General features: G+C 41.1%; 1 protein-coding gene across 1 annotated transcript in view; it reads left to right on the forward strand.

Annotated features, from left to right (window-relative positions):
• SORCS3 (sortilin related VPS10 domain containing receptor 3) overlaps nucleotides 1–13,956 on the forward strand; it is a 303,973-nt gene that overhangs the window by 193,814 nt on the left and 96,203 nt on the right. The window contains 1 exon segment of the mRNA XM_054205785.1: nucleotides 1,423–1,496. Within this exon segment, the coding sequence (XP_054061760.1) occupies nucleotides 1,423–1,496 (74 nt within the window).

A 13,956-nucleotide genomic window follows, 5' to 3' on the forward strand; every position in this document is an offset into this window, starting at 1 on the left:
GGTTTGGTTGTGTAGTTGAGTACAAACATAGTAAGAATTAATCAGCTGCCTCAGGCTTTGAACACTGCTCAAACAGCTCTTTCCAATCACCTTTGTAAGTTGTTCTATGGTCCAGCTCTGATGTGGTTCCTGGATCTCTGTGGTCAAAGATACTGCCCATTCCAGAAACTTTAATATTCGGTTCAAACACATATAGCTTATCTTCCTAGTTGCACTTAGCCATCCGTATAGCTGTGCCATAGTACTCATCACTAGGTTGTGAACCCTCCTAATTGGAATGTGGACCTGCCTCCGATTTTTAAATCCAGTTACTCCAAATCAAATGCAGAACCTTTACTCAAATTATATCATTTTCCCATTAAGGACCTAAATTTGGATATTACAAACATTTAAGTTTCTCAGCTTTGTTATCTACCTCCTTAGCCTGCAATCAACCCTTAATTTATTAAGCCAGAATTTATTTCAGATGAAATTTATTTGAAATCCTGTTCAAAACACTGCCTGCTATTTATTTCTCTGTGATCTAGTTATGAAGCAGAGTAGTTATTTCTCAAAGTGTATTTTTTTTCTAAGAACCAAACTTGCTCAAAGTTGGAGAAAAGGAGCTTATGTATGCTTTGATTATGAGTGAGTGGATTGTGGGTAATAAACTAATTATATGGAGCATGGTGTTTGTGATATTAAGCTGAGCACGTATGAAACGAACCTATGTCTGAGACTTAGTGTGGAGTTGTGTGGAAATTTAGTTCTATTACAGCTGTACCAGTTGTTAGCCAGAAAGAGTCAAAACGATCATTAGATTGAAAATTTGGCTTTCAAGAAGAACAACCTCACTGTCTTCAATGTTTAACGAATGAGCAGACTGATTTCTAACTTATCTCAAAATTTAGATCTTGTTCTGAACATAGAAGTTGTAAATTTCCTTTTCTTTCCCACACAGAAGAGAGGTGTAATCCACACCATAAAACCGAATCACAGTATGACCTTGAGTATAGAGTCATTACCTAGGACTTCATAGTCATGTTAACTAATCTAATTTGTCTTTCATTCTATTTAATGTTAGGAATTCACATGTCATCAATCACCTGCTTCCTGTTGGGCTGAAAAAGCCAGAGGGACTGACAGCTTTGTCATATGGCAGTAGAAGTGAACGTGTTGACAACTGAAATCAGGAAGCACAAAAATGTTTGAAAAGGCTTTGGAAGAGCCAACCTGCTTTTAAGTCTCAGCAGCTTAGTCTAGGCTAAATGTGAAGGGAGAAGATTACCTTACTAGCCATCCCTGGCAGCAAGGCTGATCGATAACTGTACAGGACAATCCATCCCTGTTCTTTAATCTGAGCTGATTTTAATACTTTATTTAGTGGCAGTCCTTCCTCTTCTTCCTCAAAGCTTATACTCCCCCTTTCTCTTTGTCTTTCAGCTGTACAGCTCCATGGACTTTGGAAGAAAATGGCAGCTCATGCATGAGCAGGTCACTCCAAACAGGTTTTACTGGTGAGTTATGCCCTCGGGCTTGGCTTTGCTGTGGTGAGGTCATGTTATATACTCAATCCATAAATATTATATACTCAATCCATAGTACGTATCTTGCAGCACTATAGCTGAATGTCTCCATATATGTATCTCTTTCTTATCTGATAACAGTGGTGTCTTGTACAGATGAGCCCAAGTCTTTTTATAATTGCAAAACTCCTGCTTCTTTGTCACTCACAGTAACACAGAGGAACTGCCTGGTGCTTCAGTGACAAAGCTATGATCGTTAGACTCCTATTTTTCAACCCTTCTGAGAGCTACTTTAGCCTACAACGCAGTCTTTGTGCAGAGCTGGCCGCTCTGACCAGTCTCCTTATGCAACTGTGGGGAGAGAGGATGATTCAGACTCTGCTTTGAATCACTCTCTGAGGAGCCAGTTCTTTTCTACTGACTGGTGAGAGCCCAGGATCTGCAAACAGTTTGCTAAAAATCTGCTTTGTGACTATCTTCCTTTCCATTTCCCAAGTGTCATCCTCCAAAATTGGGAGAGTGTCTTAAAAGCAGATGATTAAACAAATTTAGTTCCTGTCTCCAAGCTCCTCCATTTCAGATGCTAGTTTTCCCAACTTCGCTCCACCATGTGAAGGCCCGAGAACTGACTTTAGAGAGAAAGAGAAAACCCAGGCATAGTCTTCTGTAGTTGAATCTAGAATTTGGGGCTTAAATCAGATTCTTAACGCTGTACTACATGCCAGATGATGGGGGTTGGGGGTGAACATGTAGAAGTGCTGATTTACAGAATCTGTGAATAGTTGGAGAAGTGCCTGGTCCTTAAGGCCAAAAAAGATGGTAATATTAAGAAACCAGAGGCTCTTGCTTTGAAGAGTCAAAAATAAAAAGGACTTGTAGGACTTAAGAATTGACTCACAATTGCAAAGCAGGATGTGTATATCTTAGAGTCAAATTCTCATAGAAATTCTTGCACGACATTAAAAATATCTGGAATTCAGGCACAAAATATTTATAGATTGTATTTGCAATACTTCCACACCTTGCAGTGAAGATAGACACCTCATAGGATTTTCAAATAGTCCTTTTGCAAATCTCTCTAAACAGCTTTAGACTTCCATATTTAAAACATGGGGTTTTGGCATGGTGGTTATGTTCTCCTGGTTCTGGTGGCAGGTGGTTGATTGACCTAACTATCCAAAATCTCTTGATTTCACTATTTATGCTAGGTGCACATGACAAATGTGAGTGTAGATCCTCTGTCGGTGTATCCTTCTGTGGAGGGATAATTGTGCTCTACCCTTCAAATAGCACAGTTGAGCTTAGGGGAGAGGCTTTCTTGGAAAATAAAGTGCAACGGCTGAGCTGACTTGGAACAAAGCAGAATCTCTTTCTACAGGAGAGGCTGCATTGTTGTGGTTTATTTTCTACTTTTACATAATAATGGTTAGTGGAAATCTCCTGTTTTTCTCTATTCATTTGACGCCCAAACCTGTAGGTTTTTCATACAACTTTTTGACTGCTCAGTTTGAATGTGCTTTTTAACACTGCATTATATAAAGCCTTTGTTTCAAGTGTCTCTCTTAAAAAATGTAGAAGTCTTCTATAGTTAAAACTCGTATGGCATAGACCTAGAAATCTTTATTCCACTCAGAAACAGTAGAATCCCATTGACAATAAAGTTTCCAAGAGAGTGAATTAGGTTTTTCCCAGAGTGAGAGAGATTTGAAACAATTCATAGTGCAGGGGTCAGAGATGCTGAAATTTTGGAACATAACAACTCCCCTCAGCTGTCTGATTTCTTTCTTTTTTTTCTTTCTTTCTTTTTAAAACAGCAAACTGTGATAACTTAAAAGTATGTAAGGCTTGTAAGATGTGTACAGAAAAAGAAATGCAAGGAGAACACTTTAGCCTCAGGAATTTGTTGATTTCTTTTTAATAGGCTATGAAAGAGGGAGAAAAGGGTTATAGCTATAAGTTTCAGAGGGACACGAGACACTGTTCTGTGGAGTTCATCAGCTTATCAAGTACTATGTTACCAAACCTCTTAATTAAAAGTTCCAGGAAAAGTGAAATAATAACAAAAGGAAGATGCCAAAATCAAGGGTGAGCTGCTTGTTTGTGCTGCTCTGCATTGTTTACTAGTAGGAGCTCAGGTAAGCATCCTTCATCAAATGGGACAGTCTTCATCTGATTTGAATGCAGCTGGCCTTATCTGGGGCAGCCTTTGTCTCAGGTTTTTGCCTTCAAAGCATGACTTCCATCTCTCAGGCTGCTGTGAAGGGACTTGTGAAGACTATAATCTTCACCTGGTTCATGGGATCAGTCAGCCTGACAGGGAGAAGTCTTATTTTTGTCTCTGGGACCTTTCCAAATAATTAGACCTTCCCTGAGAGATCTCAGATAAAGAGACTTTAAGGCCAGGAGAAAATTACGATTGGATCAGAACTCATGAGGTTGGGATCTGAATTTTCACTTAGCAGAGTAAGCAAGGCTTATCTGGTAGTCAGGGACGCACACGTCACTGTGCATTTTGCTGTAGCTCTGGCAGGCATCTCTGTGATGGCTCTCCAGTAGTCAAAACAAAGTCCGAAGTTCCAGTCCTGATATGTGGCTTTGTATCCTGGCTCTTGCCTTCAACTTCTTTCCTTAGTCGCAGATGTTGGTGCCAATCACTGGGTTGTAGTTTTGTGTTCTTATCCCATATGGATGTCACATGTCCTGCAGTTCATGGGATATCTCTCATCAGTTCCTGCAGCCAGCTCAAAGTTTGTGCATGAGCTGAGTTTCATCTTTGGGCCACTCATAGTTATAAAAACTAGGATTTGAGCTCAATACTTCTGTAGTAGTGATTCATTTGTTAGCGACACCCACTGATGGCAGTGGCAGAGCTTGAACAGAATGTGTTACTTGATGTGAGTACAGGCATCCAAATTTGGCTCCCACGTGCCTTGGCCCCAGAGATTTTAATAACTTAGGATCCTGTAAGGCTGGAAATAGGAGCTTACGCTACTGTGATACAGAAATTCCCAGATCACTCATCACTGAAATTACTCAAGATAACTGGAACCAGCATGGGTGCAAAGTTTGTTAAAGACCTACTCAATGTTCTTCTCATTTAAAACACATTTCTGCAGCTCCCTCTGGGCCCTTTTCGTTTTCTCTCACTGTAACTTAGACACCTGTGCTGTCATGTGGAGGGATATAAAAAATACTGTCCATATTTTGTACTGTAGAAATGTTAGGGAAGTTTCCTTGTCTGTAAAACACATGGTGTGTTCTGTGCTGACTAAATACTGTCTCTGTTCAGATAAGAACTGGAAGGATTTGAATTGTCCTTAAATTCCTTTACTGCCTCTGCCGTTTCCTGTGGTGGGATAACAGGACTAAGCAGGTGGGCAAGACAGTTTGGTTTATGGAGCATTCACGAAGCCTTGTTCAGCAGTATGTTGGATCACAACTTTTCCATGTCATCTTGGGTGACTCAAGCTGACTTTGCCTTGTTACCCCCTAGGTAAGACTGGGATAGGAGACAATTTTTTTCCTTGTTGGATGTAGTGGGTGAAGTACTCAAATACTGTGATATCAAGTGCTACAGCAGTGGATTAAGAGCACTGAAGGGCACTAGGGACTTAAAAGGTGCTTTAGTGGCATATGGAATCCTTTTATAATCTTAATGTCTTGATTCTTTAAAATGTGGAGTCCCACAAGGTGACCTGTGTTTTCTGGCTAATCAGCTAAATGGCTGTGAATATCGTCCCCTGTCCACCTGTCTTTGGAGGCCCTGCCTGTGTTTGCTGAGAAGACACAGGGATCACCATCCTGTGCAGAGGACACGGATATATTCCTTGGGACACCCATCCCCTTTCTTAGGGTCTCCCCAGGCTGCTCTTTGCTGGAGGACACATTCATGTTTCCTGCCTCCTGTCATCACTGGGGAATGTGAAGAGGTGGATGTGGGACCATTTTCGATTTTTTTTTTGTTTGTTTGTTTTGGTTTTTTTGTGTGTGTGACTGGTACATCTAGACGTTTACCCTTTTCTCATGTATTTTTTTCAAACATACTCTCTGGGACTTTGGGTGATTCTGTCGAAGCCCAGGAGCGGTAACAGTGGGGAAAACCCGTTTGTGTGGAAGAGAGGGAGAAACCTGCACAGAATTTCTGATGGCTGGGGGGATATTTGGAGCACTGAGGTCAGTACCCAGGATGAGCCTAGTCAGGAAAAGACACTGAAATACATGCTGGTGGTGAAAGCTGGGCAGAAAACACCAACAAGGCAGGAGGTGGGAGGCAGCAGAAGGAGGAAAATAGGACACGCAGTAGCCTGGCTTTAAGGAGCAGTGTTTGTATTTGCAAATAGGAAAAATGTGGTGTAACAAGATGTTCTTCAATACACTGTTGATTTCCTCACTGAGTGTCCCCAGAATTTTATTATTTTCTCTTTCTGTGGTAACCAACTGGATTTCTGGTTGGTTTTGGTATCCATTAATACAAGCCACAATTGTTTTGAGCTCCAGGGATTAAAAATCGGGAGAAGGGAACAGGCTGTGCTTTCGCTGGGAGAAGGGAAGAGGCTGTGCATGCACTTAGGCTATGCATTGGAGTTACGGCTTTTCTGGCACAGTTGTTTGAGGCATGAGCCAGCAAATTTTGTCTCTTGAGGACAAGGTTTTCAGTCCTTTTTGTCATGATTTTGGATAGGAAGAGTGATAAAAATTTAGCCAGTGTATTTCTATTTATTTGCAGCTTGAATTTCATGAAGACTATAGTGGAGGCTGGTTTGGATATCTGAGAGTAATGTAGCAGAAGATAAGGGATTTACCTCAATGTTTCAAAAGATTATGATCTGGGTATGGATCTGCAGTTGGGCAGAGGTTTGTGTCTGTTTTTATTTCCTCACCTCTGTGGTAGCACTGATATTCCTAATCCCAGTGCCAATTTGGGTCCACACAGATATTCCAGAAGCAGTTCCAGAAGTGACCTTTGGGTACAGCTAAGGTTACCTTTATTTGACTAGTTTGCCAGCAATGAAATGGTTAGTCAAATATGTGCCTATCTCTCCTGTAAATCCCACTAATCATTAACTACCAGCTGGTGTCATTGCATAGTGCTGGGGAAACATCGCCTGATTTTTTACAGCCAAGTTTAGTGTTAAGAAAACATAGTCTTGTAAATGTCAAATTGACTGTTAAGTAATCCTGCATTAGTGTTTTTCAGAATTAAAACCATACTGTACATGGAGCTGTGGACAAAATGAATAATTCCAGTTCGGCAGCCATGGATAACACCACCTTTAGCATCATCGAGGCATATACCCAGTTGCTATTCATGTAGATTGCACACAAAGAGCTGAACAGGGACCTGTTACTGGAGGCTCCCGTGGGCTAATGACTCATTTGCCTGTGTTAAGGGACTTGCTTCCCATGCCCTGTGGGTGAGAACACCCGGGAAAGGTTTTTCTCCCAGAGGGTAATGCTAAAATAAATCTGGAATCTGTTACTCAAGGCACCATGACCATGAACTGTAGTAGGCTGAGGACAAAATTTTCAAACTCTAGCCTCAAGCTCTGTAATAGGAGTTCAGGAGAGATGAGACCTTCTTAAAAGGTCTTGACATATATTGAAAGATTTTCTTGCAAGGTCACGTTAGTTAATTAAAGATCACAACACTATGGTGATAATAAGACAAATTTTATTTTCCATTGAAAAGATGGGCAAGTGGGGCAACTGTGAGGTTAGGGATTTTCTTTTCATTTTGTGTGTCTACAATTATTGCAGTTGGCACTATAGATATTTAATGTTTCCAAACATTATGTCGTAGCTGACTAGCTTGTGATTACACAGTAACTTCGTGGCAGAGATAGAACTGGAATCTGGATATAGTGTTAGATACTCTCTGTTGGCTGAAATAGTGTTTATTTTTGTTGAAAAAGTTTCAAGTCAATAAAGATATTAGGATTCATGTCAACATTATCAAAATACTTCTGTCAAAAAAATAAACAAAGGAACATCCTGAAATGGTTGAATTTTTTGGATGTTTTTTGAAGTGATTTTTAAATTTGAATAAAATCTCATTTTGCAATACATTCTGCTGTCACAGCCAGAATGAGTTCTTTCAATGAGTGATGCGTACCCTCTGGGAGGGCAATTTTGGAATAAGCCGCCTTTGAGGAACTTTTCTTTCTAACCTCCCTTTGCTTGAGAAACACAGCGTATCTTGTAGAAGGAAGAATTACGCCTTCTCCATTAATGTAACTGTGGATATCCTTACATAAATACGATCTGCCTTCTAGAATTTGTGATTTGTTGTGATTTTAGTACAATTTGTGATGTGAGCCATATTTATGACTTTAATGTACTGTGGCTGGCAGCGATTTATTTTTTAAGACTGGAAAAGCAAGGGCTGAAGTATTTCTGTTCATTGGTTTTAAATTTAATGCTCACCACTAAATGTCACATATTGTACTGCAGTGAGGGCTTTCAGCTGTCAAAAACCCTTTTGCCTTGGTCTCTCGTCTATCAGGTTTCTTTATGTCCCAGGGGCCAGTCTCTTCTCTTATTTCCCCATTGCTAATCTTGCATCACTTTGTAATCCCCCCCACTCTCCTGTGACTAAGTGTCTGAGGCTGGAGCAGACCAGATAAACCACTAGTAAGAAAAGATCTAAGGAGGAATTTGTTGAATATTTCTCCCAGTTAAGACTCATCCCTGGACTGGATCCCAGTGCCATGTCTGTCTGGACAGTGCATGGTGGAAGGACCTGTTTCCTTCTTATACAACAGGGTACCAGATAAGATGTCCAAACTTCATGGCTGTTTCATAGGCCAGTGTTGGAAGCTTAAATGCTGTACTGCAGGCTCTCGCAGCCTGCCTGGGCTGACTTCATTCCCTCTGTCTCACCCTGATGCACATGAACTTGAACACAAATTAATTTGAGCCTGTCGGTAACAGTCCCAGAGTAATTCTTTGTGATACTTTGTAGGAAGGAGTGATGAAAGCCAGCCCTCTAATTAATGTATTGAATAATGCATCTCTCTGAGGCGCATGGGGATCTCCCATACTGTCATAGCTTGGCAAAGCTAATCAAAAGCTAGGCTGCTGGGCTGACAGTAGTATCGTATTTTGCGCTCTCTGGCTAGCAAGGAATATTCTCCCACTTTTTTGTCTGTGGGATTTGGCTTAGGCTTTGGCCTTTGTTCTACACCATGCTAATCTCTCTGTTTCTGGGCAAATGGACAAGTTTTCAATGTGGGAGAGAACCCCTCTTGCTTTCAGGTGACTGTAAGAGAAACATTTGGGAGTTGTTTTAAAAATCACCACTGTTTTGAGAAGTTTAGGAATGACCTTTTCACCTACTGTGATTATGGGCATAATTTTCCAGCCATTTAATTCAGTGGAAAAACATGTGCTGGCCTCAGGGAACGAGCATCTTTCCTGGACCCAGCCTCCCCTCTGCCCCAGACCTCATCCCGGATGGCCCACATGGATTTCAAGAGATGGACCTTTGTGGGGGTTCTTACAGCTGTTGTTTTTTTACAGCAGCTGAGGCTGGAAGCATTCTTGCATTGGAGAAAGCTGCAATCTAATGGCGAATTTATCCTCAGTAAGTACATCAATACTAGCAGGGACCATTTTTGCTTGAAACTAGATTTTCAGTCATACCTCAAAGTTCTTCAAGTAGATTTTCTCAAGAAGAATCAGGAAGGACCCAGGTAAATTCCAGTTCATTTCTGTGAACTGACTCAGCCTCTGAATCTTTGGAAGTTTGCCTGCCATTAAGTTGAGCAAAACCAGTTGTTTTATTTAACAGAAGGAGCTGAACCCATGCTGTGCAGAAAGAACAGTCTTATCATGGCAAAACAGACAAGATGTTTCTGCATTCATTTAAACGTGAGCCATTTGTGTCGCTCAATAACATCCATTAAAGATAAGGAGGTCCCTCTTTATGCCTTCTGCCTGTTGGAAATTAACAAACTCTCTTAAAACGACAATTCATCAGCAGTTATATGAGGCAGAATTCATTCTCGGCAGGAGAAGAAATTGAAACTCCCATCCTTTCATTCCTCGGCATTCCTCTGAGCCTCCTCTGTAGAATTGAGATGAGTTTAATTCTGCTATTGTTAAGCATAGTGAGCACGAAGCTACATCAGAACATAAGAGCGGGAAGGAGTATCTTATTACTGCACTACAGGTTCTTTTAAATAATGTTGATTCAGTAACTTGTCTCTTGCTGATCATATACAGAACAAGGATGAGAAGCCAGTGAGTGAGGCTGTTTTACTTGCATATTTGTAGTGAGCTAATTGGAACAGGGGAGAGTAGTGGTTATCATAGCTCGGTAATCATCTCTCAGATAATTGCCCTCCATTGGGCAGAAGGCAATAAAAGTGGGATGTAGACACATTTCCATGTTTAGTGAAATATCAGAAGTTCTGCAGCTGAGTTTGAGAGAAGCATACTGACCTGTGACTGCCAGCAAGGACTAAGGAAATAATAAATAACACCCGTAGACTTCAGATCTGTTTTCAGTATATCTGGGTTTTCTGCTGTAGGAGAAAATCCTGCTTTTTATTGGAAAAAAATAAAGAAATGCAAACCAAAAATCCTGCCAGGTTTTTGGCCAAAGGGTACAGAGAGATTGTTGGGTTTTGCTCACAATATTTTTGGTTTTCAGGTTTTGATTGAAAATCTTTGAGGGAAGGAGACATGTTCCATTATAATATCGATTTTAGGGGCAATCTGTAATAGTGACTCCCTAAAGCCATTTCTGGATCTGCTGTAGTTTCTCCAGAATTCTTTTTTTCCGTTCTACAAATCATTAGATTTGAACAGTGTGTTGGTGCTTTGGCTTTTGCCTTGAGGCTAGAAAAGAGCAGAGTATTACTTTTCATTTGGCCTTGTACTTTTCTTTCCTTTTATTGCTCATCTATAACAACAGATTAAGAACCCAACAAAGAGGCTCTTGATTTACCTACAGCTTTGCCATACATCTTTACTTCTTGACATGTGGGTAGCACAAATTCCCGTTGCAGCATTCTGCCCTGAGCATTCTTACTTGAAAAGGGTGATGCTTTGGGGATGGGGACGCTTTGGAACTCTGCCGTTGTGAAGAGCTGGGAGTGTGCCTAGTGCTCAGCTCCCTGCGCAGCCTTGTCTCCTTCGTGTTTGTGCATCCGTCTAACTTGAAGCAAAGGAACCCACAAAAGCTCTGTGGTTTCTCTGGTCTCTCCTGCTACAGTGTCACTCTTCCGCTGATAGAGACACCTGCAAGTGGCTGTGGCCATTTTATTCACCCCCTCTCCATTCTCTCTGTGAGGACGCTTCTGTTTTGAATGCAAACCTGTCTTGTCACGAGACATGTGGTGGTCTGCAGACCTCCTGTCACCGTTGCTTTTACCCACCGTAGCCACGCAGACTTGCTGTTTCTACAGACAGAGCCTGTCTTTGTGTATCTGTCTGCTGCCAGAATCCTTTTTGTTTCCTGCTTCTTTGTCTTTTCCTCTTGTGGATGTTGCAACAAATGAGCATCTTATTCTCAGCAGCTAATTGAGTGTGATTTTTTTGGGAGTGAGGAGACACATTGATGCATTTATGCTTGCTGTCCAGAGCAGAGTAGTTTATTCTCTTCTTTCTCCTCCTTCCCCTTCTTCTTTCCTCTCTCTCTCTTCCATTCCTGGCCGATGGTTAAAAATCAAAGAATGAAATAAGCCATTTGTTCTCTTCAGGTTAACATCTGAAATGCCAAGAAACAACTGTCACAAAAGGTTTGTGACAGAAGTCTAGTTTTTCATATTGCCTTTCTCCAAAATGCATAAACTGAACCACAAATTTATTTCCAGAATATTAGATGTTATCTCAGGGTGATTCTTCACAATATCCTGCAACAGGGAATGTGGAGACTCATTCTTCCTTAATTAATACAGTGTACGATGCCCACAGGCATATGGGACTCATCAACATATTCTATACATCTTGCCTGTGCCAAGTTTCATATTAGCATCCTCTCTTTGGACAATTTAGGTTTTATTTTTATTTATCTACTACTGCATTCATTTATTAAATGATGTTCTCACTCTGAACCTTTTCAGAGGCACTGTATTCTGCTTAGGACTTTGTTAATAACTGAATCACTGAGCCTTAGCATTTCAGGCATGTCATATTTGCAGTCAGACAATGTTAATACAAATGAGGGCAATTAAACACACAGTGAACCGAGAATCCTTACTTTGGTGTAAAACACTGCTTGAACGGGTCATGTTTAAGATACTTTTGCTAAGAGACAAACTCAGAAGAATATTATGAGTCTTCTAAACGCTCCCTTCCAGGGAGGGAAACAGTAACTCCACTGAAGTCCTTGGCTGCAGGACTGACAGGCTGAGCTGATGGCTGCTTTCAGCATGTGCTTTGCTTGTCTAAAGTGGTCAGAAATAGGGCTGATTCATGTTTCCTGAAAAACCAACGCAATAATCTATAGCAATTCCCCCTCTACAGGACTGTCAAAGGAGGGTAGCCAAGCACCGTGCAAACATTAGTTAACTGGACTTCGTAATACAGTAGGCACTATTAACTAATTTTAAACCAAATGCGGGAAAAGAGAAGAAAGTCACTCAATATGTCAGTGATCAGTCCTGAAGAGAAACAAAAACTCTGTGCATGAGTTTGACGGATCTGCGCAAAGCATAGCTGGCTAGAAAATGTCATTTTCCTGATTTATTTATTTTTTTCCAAAAAGCTGAAAAAACACACACACCACCCCCGGCAAACTGTTCTACTCCCAGATTTTCCATTGTGAAACAAAAATTTGCTCTGGAGTGGATTTCACACACACACACCCATTTGGCTTAGATTTTGATCTCCAAAATGAGTTTTGTACACAGTAATTTCTGCATTTCAGGTTTCCACTTCTCCTATTTTTCAGGTTTTTCCTCTCTTATTCCAGAAAAACAGGGGTGGTAGGGGAAGAAAAGGATGAGTAAGGAGACAGAGCTAAAAATGTGTCATTTTTCAGTGTTCCCAAAAATATACTTTTATTCTTGTTTCCTCAAAGGACTTGAAATTTAGAATATTAATAATAAAAATTAAAGGGTCTCCTGCATGAATTGTTCCTTCCTTCAGAAGGCAAAATAGAATCAAACCAGTCTGTTGGAATATTTTTCAAACTTGTCCACCATAAAGTTAGCAGACCTTTAATGCCCGGGTAAATCCCTTCCCTAGAAATACCCTCCTCAAAGCATCACTGTCTGTGCTGGATGCACGTGGGATGGAGAGCTGAGGGTATATCATGCACTGAAGCTTTGAGATGTCTTCAAGACAGTAACATCTTAACTCGATGAGCTGATGCTTCATTACTTCCACTGTATCCCGATGCTTGTGCTGCTAGGACTTGGCAAAAAAAAAAAAAAAAAAAAAAAAAGGCCTTTGTATTCAATTAGGATAAGCCCCCAGGGCTGCTGTTATATGGCCTGGATCAGCTGTACCCTGATGAGTCAGGAGAAGCGGCTGCATGGGAGTAGCTTGCTTAGTTCATAAGTAAGCAGCAGGACTGTGACTGCACCTGGGAGCACACCCGCTGCCAGCACTGGCTTGATGTGGCTGACAGACCTGCTCCCTGCATGAGTCTCCAGCCCCACGAGAAGTTATTTCAGGCAGCACTGGGAAATTAAGATGCCACCTCTGGCACATGCCCTGCTTGTGCTGCTGGCCCTTTCGAACCTTGACAGGGCTGTGAGTAAGGATCTTCACCCTTCTACCCGCACACATTTTTTGAGTTTATTTCACAAAAATTTGGTTTTGTTTATTGAGGTTTATAGTATAGGTTGGGGAAGAAGTGCCAGAGGACTTTAAAGGACTACAACCTATTAACTGGGGCAAGACCTAGACACAGAATTATTTGTACTTTCTTAGTTTTCAGTATTAGCATACAGGGAAAAGAGAAAACATGAACCAACAGCAGCTCTGTTCTGTTGATAAGTGTACTTTAAAGGTATTGTCAGGTTCAGCGGCATTTCTTTCCCATTGCTGTTAATTTTTGTGATATAAAGAGTCGCCTTCTTCTATGTACTGTGAAGAGGAAAAAAAGTGTTTCTGTGTGCAGCAGAGCCTGCTGTCTTGTGTAGATTCTCTAGTGATTGGTGACATGGCTGAGCCTAAATGTCAGCTTTTCCCTCGAGGAGAGGATTGATTTGGATCTCTTTCCTCTTCCTGGCCTGCTATATTCATGAAACAACTGCATGTAGCAACTTTGTAGTTCTGGCACCTGTAATCCACTGACTTTACAGGTAATTTACAGGTTTAGACATTCAGCAGGTTGTGGGGATGAGAGGCAGGTAGCCAGATGCGTGTGTGCACGTATGGAAACACATGCAGATGCTGTGAACACTTCAAGTTTTGTTTCCTTTGAGATACCAGGCAGAACACCTCCTTAAAATTAATTGAGACATTTTAAAGAAGGATTGGCTTTGCTGAAAAGAAA

The sequence above is a fragment of the Rissa tridactyla genome, chromosome 6, assembly GCF_028500815.1.
Source record: "Rissa tridactyla isolate bRisTri1 chromosome 6, bRisTri1.patW.cur.20221130, whole genome shotgun sequence".
NCBI lineage: Eukaryota > Metazoa > Chordata > Aves > Charadriiformes > Laridae > Rissa > Rissa tridactyla.